Genomic DNA, 16,763 nt, shown 5'->3' with positions numbered 1-16,763 from the left:
TTGAGACGGCCGTTGTCTCGCCAACAGTTTTTAATGAAAAGATCAAGAGCGGGTAAGAGGCCAGAGGGAGTCAATGGTCAATTGTTATCCTTAGAGATACAGGGGCAGCACAATCATTGATGTTGGCAGCTGACATGAATTTCCCTCCCAGCAGTTCGCTGAATATGAAGGTGTTAATTCAGGGTATTGATGGAAATTATTTAGCCATTTCCTTATGTAGGTTCGATTTTACATGTGACATAGTCACCGTGACAGTTGGTGTCATTCCTAGTTTGCCTATTGAAGGTATGGATATTTTGCTGGGAAATGACTTGGCTGGGGATAAGGTATCGGCATCTTCAGTGGTTTCGGGGAAGCCAGCTGAGGCTGCAGCAACTGGGGTCTTGCAGGAGGAATTTCCTGGACTATTCCCAGATTGTGTTGTGACTGGGTCCCAGACTCATAGGATTAAACAAGATGCTATGGATTCAATAGTTGTGGAGAACAATAGGGATGGTTGGTTGGCTGAATCCTTTATCAAGGATTTGGATGGGGATGTTGGTGTTAAAGTCTCCAAGGCTAACATTGGATAATTGCTTAGCAGATCTTCCTTGATTGAGGCACAACAGTCAGACCCTGATTTGAGGTGCTTGTCTCAGGCACATGTTCTGAGGCAGAGGCTGTAAATGACCCTGTTATTATGTTAAACATGACATTTTGATGAGGAAGTGAAGACTTCCCCAGAGGCCCGTTGATGAGGATTGTGCTGTAGTTCATCAAATTGTTTTCCGTCATTGCCACAGCAGTGAAAGTTTGAGAATTGCCCATGAGATTCCAATCGTAGGTCATTTGGGTGTTCAGAAGACTCAGGCTAGGGTAATGATGCATTTTAACTGGTTGAAGCTGCATAAGGATGTGGTTGACTTCTGTAAGATCTGTCACCGAGGTCAGATGTTTGGGAAGCCACAGCCTTTGATTAAGTCAGCCTCATTAATACCGATACCTGCATTTGATGAACCATTTAGTAGGATTCTTCTGGATTGTGTTGCACCCGTGCCTAAGACCAAATTGGGTCATAGGTATCTCCTGACCATCATGGATTTGTCTACTCAAATTCCAGAGGCAGCACCATTGAAGAAGATCAGAGTGAAAGTTATGATTGAGGAGTTGGTTCAGTTTTTGATTAGGTATGAGATGCCAAAAGAAATTCAGTCTGACCAGGGGTCAAATTTCATCTCAGGTATATTTCAGGAGATCATATGTAATTTAGGAGTGAAGCAATTCAGGTCATCTGCTTATTACCCACAGTCCCAAGGTGCTTTGGAGAGGTATCACCAAACACTAAAAAGAGTACGATTAGCATCTATTGTCTTGAGTATCCCTGGGATTGGGATAAAGGGATAATCATCCTTGTTATTCGTGACTAGGGACACACCAAATGAGTCCATTGGTTTCAGTTCCTTCGTATGGGTCTATGGGAATGAGGCTAGGGGCCCCCTTAAACTCATTTATAGAGAATTTCGGCATAGGAGGAGGAAAATATCCACCTAGATTTTGAGTCAAAGTTCTTGAGAAAGACTCTCAAAAGTTTGTGCAGTGGCCAGAGAACATCTCAAGGCTTCTCAGCACTAATGAAAGCACAAGCAGATAGAACAGCTAAGGCACATACTTTTCAACCTGGGGATAAAGTGCTCGTCATGTGACCTTTGCCTGACAAACCATTGAAAACAAGGTTGAGTGGACCCTACTGTATCAAAAGGCAACTCAGTGATGTGAACTTTATAGTTAGTACACCAGAGAGATGAAAGAGTCAAAAGATGTGTCATGTGACTATGCTGAGGAGGTACTATAACCATGAGCCTAGTCAGCTAGTAGGTGTAGCATAGGTGGTAGAGAATGTAGATGGTGATACTAGTGCACGTGGTGAACCAGATGATGAATCTGAGACTGAGTGTTCTCAGATTGAGCCTCCTGCGATGAAGCTGGTGAATACAGAGGTGTTGGAGGGTTTGGATGATGTGCTACATCATCTACTTGAGCAACAGAGGAAAGACATAACTGACCTATTGAGAAAATATAAGCCAGGTTGTACTTCTCTGGCTATTCATGAGGATGATGTAGGCGTGTGCCGCAGGGATCAGTACTGGGGCCTCAACTTTTTACAATTTATATAAATGACTTGGATGAGGGGACCGAAGGTATGGTTGCTAAATTTGCTGATGACGCAAAGATAGGTAGGAAAGTATGTTGTGAAGAGGACATAAGGACACAACAAAGGAATATAGATAGGTTAAGTGAGTGAAGAAAGACCTGGCAAATGGAGTGTAATGTGGGAAAATGTGAAATTGTCCAGTTTGGCTGCAAGAATAAAAATGAAGCATATTATCTAAATGGTGAGAGATTGTAGAGCTCTGAGATGCAGAGGGATCTGGATTCTCTAGTGCATGAATTGCTCAAGTTTGGATGCAGGTTCAGCAAGTAATTAGGAATTGATTGAGCGCATGCACACAGCACTAGATGGATCAATTGCTGGATATGTCGCCTATTCCCAGACGAGTTCATTAGAGAATGATTCAAACCAGACAATTAATGTTGGAATTTATCAGAAATGCAAAAGCCCGTGGAACAGGAAGCCGCCTCCAATTCCCGGCTATAAAACGGGCTGGTGTTGGGAGAAATGATTATGCTGCTTCAGTAACCGGGATGGGATGTTGGATGGTTTGTCGTTCTCTCTGCTTCTTGGCCGGGCTCTCCTTGCTGTCAGCCCAGCCGCTCCTCCCCGGGGATGATGTTTGTGTTACAGAGGCAGACTGGAGGTTTGAGTGTGGTCACCCCGGGATTAGCAGCAGTGACTGCACCAGCCAGGGCTGCTGCTTTGATCCGCGGAGCTCCGCTGTCCATCCCTGTTTCTACAGCCTGAGAAACAGCCCAGGTAACAAACCCTCTCCCCGATTCCAGAGGCAATACTTGTAGGGAGAGAGGAGGAGAAACTAACTTGATCAGGAAATAGTCCACAGATTTGTCATTGTGTGATGGGGACGGGTGGACTTTTCAGCCAAACTCTTCCCGTGGATGGAGTAGTTGATTCACTTTGGTGTCGTGTTGTTTTTAACACATCAATGTGTAGCTGTCCGATTGAAAGCAGCTGGTAATAACTGAAGCTAGATTACAATGGCAAGATTTTGTGCAGGTATGGGTAATATCTTCTCAATGAGGGAATGATAACATTGATACAAGTAATCCTTTGCTAAAATACTTTGATTCCTGTACGTATGTTGAGATATTGATCTCAACAATTTGGGGATATAATGAGACACACTGTAATAAACTTCAAACCTGTGCTTTGCCATCTAATTTTGGGAGTGTGGAACAACATTGCTATGGAAGGTTGATTCATGTTGTGATTGAACATTGCAAGTGTAGTTAACTTGTAGAATAGTATCTTCTATGTTGGGGGAAGTCTGCAGTACTTTAAGGCACTGCAGGCTGATCCTGTTGGGTCACTGGGCTAGGATGGGTAGGTATTGAGAAGATAATATCTCCTCTGTAGGCTTCAACATGTTTTATTCCATATTAAAGCTGAATAGTCAGACAGTGAAAGCTAGTATTCTTGCTGGGAAAGCTGTTTTTATTAGAGAAACATTGCCCTTTATCTCTATCACCACCTCCCTTGTGTTTGGTAGTGGATTTTTTTTTTAATATAACTAGTGGCTTGCACTACAGTTCTTTAAATGCCAATGTCTGGGTTTCATGTGGTTTAGAGTTTGATGCTAATAACTAGTGTAAATGCATGTTCATTCCACTCAATTAGTTTGTACTTCTGCCTGAATTCTAGTCTTGTTTTAGCTATGAGCTGACAGTGTGACCTTGGAGACTCAATCCCTTGAGTCTATGATCTGAGGCCCCAACCCACCATCAATGGAAGCAGTGGAATGAAATTGTCATTCTCTTTTGCAGTGTGCACAGCAGATGGTCAGTTCCTCCTAGTGATCTCCAAGAACCTGACCCGTCCTGCCCTCAACCTGTCATCCCTGTATGTGAAAGATGGACAAGAAGCTGAGTGCAGGCCTAAACTAACCACTGCCCAGCTTGTGACCTTCCGCTTCCCAATTACTTCCTGTGGTTCGACCAAGCGGGTGAGTATTGAAGATCCAGTATTCTCCAGATGAATGAAGCAGCTCCCTACTTAAACCCTCTCCTCATTGCAGGAGGAGAATGGGACCTTGGTGTATGAAACTGATGTCTTGGGCAAGAGGATGATTCAGACTGGGAAACTGGGCTCAATAACCCGGGACAGCACCTTCAGGTAGGAGGATGGTGGGAGGAGATTGGATTGGAGGGAAGTGTTACTGAATGAAGCTGGACCTACTTGTGTCTCTCTGCAGCCTGCATGTCCAGTGCAAGTACAAGGGGAGGCAAGAAACTGGCTTACAAATCAATGTCACAGTTTACACAGCTCCTCCACCACCTCCAGCTTCTGAAGATGGGATTCTGGAACTGGAACTGCGAATTGCAAAAGGTATAACTGCCCTGGGTAATGGTGAAAGGAAGCACTGGGAAGGTATCCATGCAGGGTGTGACTGGTTCTTGTATCTGCCTTTCAGGTGGTAACTACAGATCCTGGTATGTGGGTAGTGACTACCCCATTCAGAGTTTCCTCCAGGACCCAGTGTTTGTCGAAGTTCATGTGAAGGACCGCACTGACCCAATGATTGTGCTGAAGTTGCGTGACTGCTGGGCAACTCCTGTCCCAGACCTGAACCATGAGGTGCAATGGAGTCTACTGGTGGATGGGTAAGGAGTCTGAATGAAAGGGCTGATGGCTTTGAGTTCCTAGTAAATGGCAGAGTAAGTGTTCCATTGAGACTGTAATAACTAACTGCAGCAATGTGACTAGACTGCTCCCTTCCTCCCTGTCACACCATAGTCATATAATCTGTTCAGCCCAATCTTCAAGAAGGAATATATAATACACTTTCTGTCCCAGTGAGGAACTAGTTGAGTTCAGCCAGTGACTTGCTCACTATTCCCTCTTGGCAAGTGGGAAGTAAATAGCTAATGTCCAGTCTATTCCTACTCTGAATTTAAATTCATACCCCAGTGTCTTCAGTATAGTACTCAACAAGTCCATATTGGCTGTACTGCATACCTACCAGGCCACTTTCAAATCTACACTCTCCCTGACTGAATAAATCAATACCACTTAATCTGATTGTTCTCCCATTGTATGGAGGACTAATATTGGGTCCAGTACACAATACTGTCTAAGCAATGATTTGTACAGTGCCAGATGGTGTCCTTTTTTTTCACTTGTAGTGAATAGTTCCATTTAATAGAATAAATACTGATTTTCACCACGTTTCTTTAAATTGGCCTCAAACTTTTTTTTTCCTCCAGTGTTCCACAATAGTTTTTACACTTCCTTCAAGAGCAAAAATCTGTGACCCAGTTTTGGAGCATTGGGATAAACTAACTGGAAAATTGTAGGCTGGGGTGGATATCAATGGTAATTGTCTTTTCCCATTGAAGGAATGTAATCGATTGAACTCAATCCTTGTCGCCAATACAAAAAACCCAATTAGAAGTTCTTGTATCAGTGTATGAAATACCTCTTCCTGCTCCCAATGACTGACCCTCTTATATTGCAGGTGTCCCTATGTGGGTGATGACTACCAGACTGTCCTTCACACAGTGGATGTGTTTTCTGGCTTGAAATTTCCAACCCATCACAAGCGGTTTGAAGTGAAGACTTTTGTTTTCCTGCAAGAAGATTCTGAACAGCCTCTCTGGAAAGGTAACCAAACTGCAAGAAGGAGTCTAAACCAATGAAGTCCTTTACTGGCTCCTTCTGTATAACAGCCTCTCTCCTCTATCTACATGAATCTCTCCTGAAATAACTTTTCCTCTCCTAGGTTTATTTGCACTGCAGTGCTGAAGTTTGCTCTCCCTCTGCTCATGATGACTGTACAACCAAATGTGGCCCAAGTGAGTTCTTGACAGACCCTCCTGCTGAACCAGAATTGTTTGTTAGAGCAAAACTAATATTTTAGAATATCTGATTAGTGCCCTGCAACTGGGGGATTATTTCTCTATCCCCCGAGTATAAACAAACTCTCCCTCAATGGGAGGGACTCTTCTCTATGAATGAGACAACTCTAACCTTGAGCCTGACACTGGTCCTGCAAACATAGGTCTGGATTTTGTGGTCAAAATAAACAGGGGGTGCTTGTCACTGACCTGAAGAGCTTCAGTCATGTTCTCCATCTAAGCAGCCACTCCATTTTCAGACAGCCAACCAGAAAATAAAAGCCTAATTGAAGTTCTTGAAAGAGAAAAATAATGATTGGGACAAACAAATGGGGTGAAGGTAAAAGCTGCAATATAATCAAATTTTAAATTCTCTTTAACTTTAATTCTAGCGAGCAATAACACAACATTCCATCGCCTTCAAGGTAAGTTTCAGTTGGTTATTACTCAAATTGCAACTCTTACACCTTCATATTTAATGAGGCTTAACTTCGGTAACAGCAGGATAATGGAAAATGCAGTTCTCACCAGATCAATTGATTGCACTAATAGTGCAGCCTGAGGCAGACAGACTCAAAGTGAGTGGTTGACTGCAATTTCAGGATTTCCTCATCTGCACAGGCACTAAACCTTGATTTTTGTGGTGAGGGGTAAACATTTGCTGTCAAACAGTAAATTTCGTGCACTGAACAGGAAGTGCAGATGGTCTAATGTGGGTTGGTCTCTGTCTATATAGCAGGTAACATGTGATCTCTACCTTGTGAAGATTTTTTTTTTTCTTGACTATGATCCCTGAGTTGGATCAGAACTAACAATTTTTCTCGCAATAGAGAGACGCAGGAGTACAAATGACCACAAGGGAACATTGGTGAGTGCTCCTGGTCCCATCATTTTCCTGGAAGATGAAAGTGCTCTGTCTCAGAAACTACATGAAGTAAATGGTAAGTAGAATCTCTTCAATCTGTTGCCTGTGAATTCTCTCCGATCTATAATGTCTTCTATCTCTCAATAGATGCTGCTGGGTCTCATTGGGCTCTGCGTGGAGCAGCCATTGGCTTCATGATGGTGTCTCTGTCCCTGCTGGTGGTGATGGCTACAATGTACAGAATGAAGGGACCAAGAGCTGTTGCTTCCAAATGTAGTGAAATTGAACTGTAAACCCTGAACAGAAATAAAGCTACTGGACAGAAATGTGCCTCTTTGGGTGTTGCTGTGAACCATGAAATACCTAGTAGCAGAAGTCCAAGTGTATTGAGATGAAATCCTATTGCTGATGGGAGGGACAAGGTGGAAACTGAAGCCATATTGTCACATAGCAACTGTCTAATCCAGCAGCTGCATATGTCTAGTTGAATGTGACATTCTCTCCAACCTGTGCTTTTCTCAGCTGACTGAAGTTGCTTTCTGAAATCCTCTTTTTTTTTTTTTGAAGAAGAATTTCCTGACTATTTAGTACCCAACAGTGGGTCTAGTAGCATTTTTTTTTCATTTTGCAGATTACACTTTGGATTGAGTTTTGGTGACTTGATTTGTTTTCTGAAGCCGAAATGCAGCAGAGGATAACTATCACTCCTCTTAAAATTGATCCACCACAAAGGCTGCATTAATGCTGCATTGGTGAGAAGTGTCACCTATTGGTAAAATGCAGGGGAGTATTTAACTTTCTAAATTAGTGATGTGGGTCTTCCCTGAGGAAGAACAGTTAAGTGAATTTGTAACTAAGCCAAGCATATAATTTAGTTTACATACAACAGCACAGTACAGGCCCTTCGGCCCACAATGTTGTGCTGAACCTTTAACCTACTGTAAGATCAAACTAACTACCTACCTGTCATACTACTATCATCCATGTACCTATCCAAGAGTCGCTTAAATGTCCCTATTGTATCTGCTTCTGCTGGCAGCGCATTCCACACACCCACCACTCTCCTGTGTAAAGAACCTACCTCTGACATCTCCCTGAAACCTTCCTCCAATCACCTTAAAATTATGCCCTCTTGTGATAGCCCTTTCCACCCTGGGGAAAAAGTCTCTAGCTATCCACTCTGTCTCTCATCATCTTATACCCCTCTATCAAGTCACCACTCCTCCTCCTTCGCTCCAATAAGAAAAGCCCTAGCTCCCTCAATCTTTCTTTGTAAGACATGCCCTCCAGTCCAGGCAGCAATCTGGTAAATCTCCTCTGCACCCTCTCTAAACCTTCCACATCCTTGTATAATGAGGCGACCAGAACTGAACACAATATTCCAAGTGTGGTCGAACCAGGGCCTTATAGAGCTGCAGCATAACCTCGCGGTTCTTAAACTCAATCCCCCTGTTAATGAAAGCCAACACACTGTACACCTTCACAACTCTATCAACTTGGGTGGCAACTTTGAGCGATCTATGGACATGGACCCCAAGATCCCTCTATTCCTCCACACTACCAAGAATCCTGTCTTTAAGCCTGTATTCTGCATTCAAATGCGACCTGCCAAAATGAATCACTTCACACTTTTCCAGGTTGAACTCCATCTGCCACTTCTCAGCCCAGCTATACATCCTGTCAACGTCCCGTTGCAACCTACAACAGCCTTCCACACTATCCACAACTCCAGCAACCTTCGTGTCATCGGCAAACTTGCTAACCCAGCCTTCCACTTCCTCATCCAAGTCATTTATAAAAATCCACAAAGAACAGAGGTCCCAGAACAGATCCCTGTGGAACACCACTGGTCACTGAGCTCCATGCTGAATACTTTCCATCTACTACCACCCTCTGTCATCTATGGGCCAGCCAATTTTGTATCCAGACAGCCAACTTCCCCTGTATCCCATGCCTCCTCACTTTCTGAATAAGCCTACCATGGGGAACCTTATCAAACACCACATCCACTGCTCTTCCTCATCAATGTGTTTTGTCACATCTTCAAAGAATTCAATAAGGCTTGTGAGGCATAACCTGCCCCTCACAAAGCCAGGCTGACTGTCTCTAATCAAACCATGCTTTTCCAAATAATCATAAATCCTGTCTCTCAGAATCCTCTCCAATAATTTGCCCACTACCGACGTAAGACTGACTGGTCTATAATTCCCAGGGTTATCCCTATTCCCTTTCTTGAACAAGGGAACAACATTTGCCACCCTCCAATCATCTGGTACTACTCCAGTGGACAGTGAAGACGCAAAGATCATCGCCAAAGGCACAGCAATCTCTTCCCTCGCTTCCTGTAATATCCTTGGGTATATCCCGTCTGGCCCCGGGGATCTATCTGTCCTCATATCATTAAAAATCTCGACAATAAAATTCACTGGAAGATATTAAATGTTGATTCTTTTACAGGTTTTGATACAAGTAAGAGTGCTCCTTTTTATAAAGGAACCAGAGCAGTTTAAAGATTTTAAATCTCATGAAATAATTCCAATGTTAGGAATGGCAGAGCAAGTGGACTGCTGCATGTCAGTTTGAGAGCATTGTGATCCCAGACAATGTCTGCATCTTGGAACTTCAGCTCAGTTGTTAATGCAAACCGAGGTGCAGGCATCATCCCATCTGGGAAGGGGACAGTTATCTGGGCATTTTGATATAAAAGGTAATTTCATAAAATCATATTGCACAGAAGGAGGCCATGCATCATACTGTGGCTCTCTGATATTCAATTAGTCCAAGTCCCAATCCCCTGCCCCCATGCCCCTGCAAAACACTTGGGTTAGGTAGTGGTTGGGGACGGAGCATGTGACTGCAAGTAAAGGGTATCCAATATCAGTGCTGGAGGAGTTTCAGCTTTTGCCCCTATCCAACAGGCACAACGTTCTTGCCGCCTGCGTGGGAGAGCAAACTGCCAGTGGTGCAGGAGACTATTGAAGTAAAGGAGTGAAAATGAATGTAGTAGATGGTATCAGTCCTTTGGATGCAGAGAACAGTATAGTCAGAGGTCACAAAGGTTCTCTGCCTGTCTGGTGCCAGGGTTAAGGACATCACCTTATGGCTGGGGAAGATTGTGTTCTGGCCCAAGTAGAAATCAACTTCCTGGTGGAAATGAGTTTGAGGAGTTGGGGTTGAAACTAAAATGACAAACCAGAAGTAATGTCTGGATTCTAATCTGAGCCATGTGCAAATTGACATAGGGAAAAATTTAGCAGGTTAAATGGATGGGTAAAGATGGGAGACAGGGGTTTCAGCTTGTAGGGCAGTGGCAGCACTGCTAGGGGAGGGTCCATTTAAACCGGGCAAGGAGCAGTGTCTAGTGAATAGAATAGTTATTAGGGGAGGGGGGGCTTGTTCGAGGGAGAAGACTGGAGGATTCTGGAATAGTTAAATTCCAAAAAGCAAGAGAAATGTTGAGGCTGTAGAGCTGAGTGAGTCAGGAAGGGCCAGAGCTTAACAAAGGTAATGGGACACTATCTATGGCAGTGACTAAAGCCCAGGTAAGGATCCCAGGTTCAGTTATGAGCCATGGCCAACTGCAGAACAGGTGAATTTTCAGTGGTGATGGTGGAAGAGGCAACAGCTGCTTACAGGCAGTGGATCCTTCAGGAAGAGGACTTGTTTCCTTTAAAGCATATGAGGAAGGCAAAAGGAAACCACCTTGTACTTACAACCAAACCAACCCACCTCCCCCATTGCTCATTTATCAGGAAGTTTAATAAATGAGAGGTTCTTACAAGAAACTGCAGAGGAACGTGAAGGACTGAGGCATAGAGAAATGCACTGAGGACCTGCCCTTGCCACATCACGACGACAGTCAATAAGATTAAATTCGGGGAAAACAGAAAAGCTAAAGGCACCATATCTTCCTGAAGCATTTGCAACAAAATAGATCACAGCACTGAGAAATTAATGGGCTTGATTTGCCATTAGAGGCATGGGCTAAACTTTCCCACTTTGGATCTTTTTCTGGACATTGGGATTATTTTCAGGTTGTGAATAACAGGCCTTTCTTATTCTTTCATGGGATGTCAGCATCACTGGCGAGGCCAGTTTTGTTGCCCATCCCTAATTGCCCTTGAGAAGGTGGTGATGATCTGCCTTCTTGAACTGCTGCAGTCCATGTGGGGTAGGTACACCCACAGTGCTGTTAGGAAGGGAGCACCAGGTTTTTGACCCAGCGACAGTGAAGGAACAGTGATACAATTGTGTGACTTGAAGGGGAATTTGCAGGTGATTGTGTTCCCATGCATCTGCTGTCCTTGTCTTTCTAGGTGGTAGAGGTCATGGGTTTGGAAGGTGCCATTGAAGGAGGCTTGAGTTGCTGCTGTGCATCTTGTAGATGGTACACACTGCTGCCACTGTGCATCTGTGATGGAGTGAGTGGATACTGAAGGTGGTGGATGGGTGCCAATCAATTGGGCTGATTTGTCCTGAATGATGTCAAACTTCTTGAGTATTGCTGGAGTGTCACACTCATTCAGGCAAGTGGAAGGTATTCCATCACACTCTTGATTCGTGACCTCTAGATGCTGGACAGGCTTTGGGGAGTGAAGAGGCGAATTATGTGCTGCAGAATTCCCAGCCTCAAACCTGCTCTTGTAGCCACAGTTTTAATATGGCTGGTCCCGTTCAGTTTCTGGTCAATGGTAACCCCCAGGATGTTGGTAGTGGGGGATTCAGCAATGGTAATGCCATTGAATGTCAAGGAGAGATTGTTAGATTCTCTTGTTGGAGATGGTCATTGTTGGGCACTTGTTTGACATGTATGTTACTTGCCACTTATTCAGCCCAAGCTTAAATGTTGTCCAGGACTTTCTATGGGGATCGAGCTGGAGAGCCAGCACAGACTCAATGGGCTGAATGGCCTCCTTCTGAGCAAAACAAGTGACTGACTCACTGTGGGCATGGACTGCTTCAATTATGGATAGAATTAGATCCAAAGAGGAGGCATAGAAAATTACAAAAAAAAAAGCAGCATGTCTGAGGATTGGGACAGTATAGAATTCAGCAAAGGAGGACAAAGAGGTTGATTGAGTAGGGGAAAATAGAGTGAGAGTAAACTTGCAGGGAACATAAAAACTGACTGTAAAAGTTTCCATAAATATGTGAAGAGAAAAAGATTAGTGAAGACAAATGTAGGTCCCTTACAGTCAGAAACGGAGGAAATTATAGGTGGGAACAAAGAATGGCAGAATAATTAAACACATACTTTGGTTCTGCCTTCACAAAGGAGGACTCAAATAACCTCCCAGAAATGTTAGGGAACCAAAGATCTAATGAGAAGGAGGAACTGTATGAAATCAGTATTAGTTAGAAAAAAATAGTGCGAGGGAAATTAATGGGGTTAAAGGCTGACAAAACAGGATTGGACAAAGTCAGCATAGGTTTACAAAAGGGAAATCATGCTTAACAAATCTACTGGAGGTGTTTTGAGGATGTAACTAACAGAATACATAAGGGAGAACCAGTGGATGTGGTGTAATTGGATTTTCAGAAGGCTTTTGATAAGGTCTCAAATAACAGGTTAGTGTGCAAAATTAAAGCACATGGGTTTGGGAGTAATATACTGGCATGGATTGAAAATTGGTTGACAGACAGCAAACAGAGTAGGAATAAACGGGGTTTTTTCAGAGTGGCATGCAGTGACTAGTGGGATACCGCAGGGGGCAGTGCTTGGGCTCCAAGCTATTCGCAATATATATTAATGACTGGGGTGCGGGAACTAAATGTAATATTTCCAAGATGCAGATGACACAAAGCTGGGGGGTAATGTGAGCCGTGAGCAGGATGCAAAGAGGCTCCAATGTGATTTGGACAAGTTGGGTGGGTGGGCAAATGCATAGCAGATGCAGTATAATGTGGATAAATGTGAGGTTATCCACTTTGGTTGTAAAAACAGAAAGGCAGATTATTATCTGATGATTAGATTGGGAATGGGGGAGGTGCAAGGAGACCTGGGTGTCCTTGTCAACCATTCGCTGACAGCAAGCATTCAGGTGCAACAGGCAGTTAGAAAGAAGAATTGTATGTTGGCCTTCATTGCAATAGGATTTGAGTACAGGAGCAAGGATGTCTTTCTACAGGTATACAGGGCCTTGGTGAGACCACATCTGGAGTATTGTGTGCAGATTTGGTCTCCTTATCTGAGGAAGGATATTCTTGCCATGGAGGGAGTGTAAAGAATATTTACTAGGCTGATTCCTGGCATAGCAGGATTGAGTATGAGGAGAGATTGGGTCAACAAGGCCTATATTCACTAGAGTTTAGAAGAATGAGAGGGGATTTCGTTGAAACCTATAATTCTAACAAGACTAGACAGGCTTGATGCAGGGAGAATGTCCCCGAAATCTGGGGAGACCCGAACCAGGGGTCTGAGTTTCAGGATATGGGGTATGCCATTTAGAACTGAGAGGAGGAGACATTTCTTCACTCAGAGGGTGGTGAACCTGTGGAATTCCCTACCGCAGAAGGCAGTGGAGGCCAAATAATTAAATATATTCAAGAAGGCGATAGATATATTTCTTAATGCCAAAGGGATCAAGGGATATGGGGAGAAACCGGGAACAGGGTATTGAATTAGACTATCATCCATGATCTTTTTTGAATGGCGGAGCAGGGCCGAAGGGCCGAATAGCCAACTCCTGCTCCTATTTTCTATAATATCTGAGGAGTCGCGAACGGCACTGAACACTGAGCAATCATCAGCAAACATCCTCACTTGCGCCTTTATGATGGAGGGAAGTCATTGATGAAGCAGCTGAAGATGGTTGAGCCTCGGACACTAACCTGAGGAAACTGCTGCAGTGATGTTCTGGAGCTGAGATGATTTACCTCCCACAACCACAATCATCTTCCTTTGCGCTAGGTATGACTGCAACCAGCGGAGAGTTTCCCCCCTGATTCCCATTGACTTCAGTTTTGCTCGGGCTCCTTGAAGCTATACTCTGAAAAATGCTGCCTTGATGTCAAGGGCAGTCACTCTCACCTCACCTCTTGAATTCAGTTCTTTTGTCTATGTTTGGACTAAGGCTGTATTGAGGTCAGGAGCTGAGTGGCCCTGACAGAACCCAAACTGAGTATCAGTGAGCAGGTTATTGCTGAGCAAGTGCTGCTTGATAGCACTGTCAATGACCCCTTCCATCACTTTGGTGATCGAGAGTAGACTGATGTGGCGGTAATTAGCAGGATTGGATTTGTCCTGTTTTTTGTGGACAGGACATACCTGGACAATTTTCCACATTGCCGGTTCGATGCCAGTGTTGTAGCTGTACTGGAACAGCTCGGTTAGGGGTACGGCTAGTTTTGGAGCACAAGCCTTCAGTACTAAAACTGGGATATTTTCAGAGCCCCAAGCCTTTGCAGTATCCAGTGCCTTCAGCCATTTCTTGATATCATGTGCAGTAAATCAGATTGGCATCTGTGATGCTGGGGACCTCAGGAGAAGGCCGAGACCATCCACTCGGCACCTCTGGCTGAATACGGTTGCAAATGCTTCAGCCTTTTCTTTTGCACTGACGTGCTGGGCACCCCCATCATTGAGGATGGGGATATTTGTGTTGTCTCCTTCTCCAGTTAGTTTAATTGTCGACCACTATTCACGATTGGATGTGGCAGGAATGCAGAGCTTTGATCTGATCTGTTGGTTGTGGGATCTCATAGCTCTGTCTGACACATACTGTTTCCGCTGTTAAACATGCATGTAGTCCTGTGTTGTAGCTTCATCAGGTTGGCATCTCAATTTTAGATATGCCTGGTACTGCTCCTGGCATGCTGTCCTGCACTCCTTATTAAACCAGGGTTGATCCCCCGGCTTGATGGTAATGGTAGAATGGGGGATATACCGGGCCGTGAGGTTACAGATCGTGGCTGAATATATACATCTGCTGCTGATGGTCCACAGCGCCTCATGGATGCCCAGTTTTGAGATGCTAGATCTGTTCTGTATCAGACCCATTTAGCACAGTGGTAGTGCCACAGAACACAATGCAGGGTATCCTCAGTGTGAAGTCTGGTCTTCGTCTTCATGAAGACTGTACAGTGGTTACTCCTAACAATACTGTCATGGACAGTTGCATCTGGGATAGGTAGATTGGTGAGGAGGAGGTCAAGCAAGACCTCTTGTTGGTTCCCTCACCAACTGTCACAGGCCCAGTCTGGCAGCTATGTCTTTCAGAACTTGGACAGCTCCATCAGTAGTGGTGCCTCCTGTTTGCTCTTTCCCAGAGCAAATCAATGAAGAGCCTGCCTCTGGGCTTCTCAGCCAATTAGGGAGGGTGGGTGGAATAACATGGCCATTTTGTCAAAGGAAGGATTTCTAATTTACGACACCACGGCATGTTTCAGAGCAGCTTAACAACACTTGGATTTTTTAGGACTGCAGCACCCAGAGGAATGGTGAAGAGAACTGGGATGCCTGGTCCCTCAGTCTCCTAGCTTAACTGGAGGTCCAGCTTAGGGCGGCAGTGAAGATGAGGGCAATTCCTTCAACCAAGCAGGTGTGGGTGGGAGTGGTTGAGGTTGAACAGCCGGGTGGCTCCTCCGAGCTTGAGACTGTGAAACATGAGGATCCAGGACCTCAGGAGGGCATGACGGGTGAGTGGCATAACAATGTCAGGTGCCAAGCCCCACACTCACCTGCCAAGCTGTGATAACACTCTGACAGAGAGAATGCTTTGCAAGCCTTTTATCTCAAGGTGGGAACACGTTGGGATACCTGTCTGGTGTTTTTCCCAATTTTCCCAGAACCCTCCTATCTCCAAGGGCCTGAGAAAACTCCCCCAATGGTTGCAGAGTGACCAAGGTTGGGAACTGAATAGTTGAGGATACTTCTCTTTTCGAGATTGTCAAAATGAAAAATGAGGATGGGTAACTCTAATAATAAGGGATGGCATAAAGACAGCAGAGAGGATCTTTGCTTGGAGATAGTCAGCACGGTTTTGTGAAGGGTAGGTCGTGCCTCACAAACCTTATTGAGTTTTTTGAGAAGGTGACCAAACAGGTGGATGAGGGTAAAGCAGTGGATGTGGTGTATATGGATTTCAGTAAGGCATTTGATAAGGTTCCTCACGGTAGGCTATTGCAGAAAATACGGAAGTATGGGGTTGAAGGTGATTTAGAGCTTTGGATCAGAAATTGGCTAGCTGAAAGAAGACAGAGGGTGGTGGTTGATGGCAAATGTTCATCCTGGAGTTTAGTTACTAGTGGTGTACCGCAAGGATCTGTTTTGGGGCCACTGCTGTTTGTCATTTTTATAAATGACCTGGATGAGGGTGCAGAAGGGTGGGTTAGTAAATTTGCGGATGACACGAAGGTCGGTGGAGTTGTGGATAGTGCCGAAGGATGTTGTAGGTTACAGAGGGACATAGATAGGCTGCAGAGCTGAGCTGAAAGATGGCAAATGGAGTTTAATGCGGAAAAGTGTGAGGTGATTCACTTTGGAAGGAGTAACAGGAATGCAGAGTACTGGGCTAATGGGAAGATTCTTGGTAGTGTAGATGAGCAGAGAGATCTTGGTGTCCAGGTACATAAATCCCTGAAAGTTGCCACCCAGGTTAATAGGGCTGTTAAGAAGGCATATGGTGTGTTAGCTTTTATTAGTAGGGGGATCGAGTTTCGGAGCCACGAGGTCATGCTGCAGCTGTACAAAACTCTGGTGCGGCTGCACCTGGAGTATTGCGTGCAGTTCAGGTCACCGCATTATAGGAAGGATGTGGAAGCTTTGGAAAGGGTGCAGAGGAGATTTACTAGGATGTTGCCTGGTATGGAGGGAAGGTCTTACGAGGAAAGGCTGAGGGACTTGAGGTTGTTTTCGTTGGAGAGAAGGAGGAAGAGAGGTGACTTAATAGAG

General features: G+C 44.5%; 1 protein-coding gene across 1 annotated transcript; it reads left to right on the top strand.

The window, feature by feature from the left end:
- Positions 1 to 2,682: 2,682 nt before the first annotated feature.
- LOC137351469 (zona pellucida sperm-binding protein 4-like) lies at positions 2,683 to 15,184 on the top strand. The gene is made up of 11 exons (XM_068015918.1): positions 2,683 to 2,911; positions 3,937 to 4,115; positions 4,188 to 4,285; positions 4,365 to 4,498; positions 4,584 to 4,773; positions 5,628 to 5,773; positions 6,399 to 6,431; positions 6,837 to 6,947; positions 7,019 to 7,160; positions 12,816 to 12,999; positions 15,140 to 15,184. Exons 1-11 carry the CDS (start codon positions 2,683 to 2,685, stop codon positions 15,182 to 15,184), a joined length of 1,491 nt encoding a protein of 496 aa, XP_067872019.1.
- The last annotated feature ends 1,579 nt before the right edge of the window (positions 15,185 to 16,763 follow it).

Source organism: Heterodontus francisci, chromosome 36 (genome assembly GCF_036365525.1).
Source record: "Heterodontus francisci isolate sHetFra1 chromosome 36, sHetFra1.hap1, whole genome shotgun sequence".
Classification (NCBI taxonomy): Eukaryota; Metazoa; Chordata; class Chondrichthyes; order Heterodontiformes; family Heterodontidae; genus Heterodontus; species Heterodontus francisci.
The sequence above is the reverse complement of the archived record's forward strand: the minus strand, read 5'-3'. Positions and strand labels throughout refer to the sequence as shown.

Bases quoted from the DNA above. Each gene is read 5' to 3' on its own strand.
- LOC137351469 (XM_068015918.1), top strand. From the start codon at position 2,683: ATGGGATGTTGGATGGTTTGTCGTTCTCTCTGCTTCTTGGCCGGGCTC. The intron at 6,432-6,836 runs GTAAGTTTCAGT...TTCTCGCAATAG, and splicing joins AACATTCCATCGCCTTCAAG to AGAGACGCAGGAGTACAAAT. The intron at 13,000-15,139 runs GTATACAGGGCC...GCTCTTTCCCAG, and splicing joins GCAAGGATGTCTTTCTACAG to AGCAAATCAATGAAGAGCCT.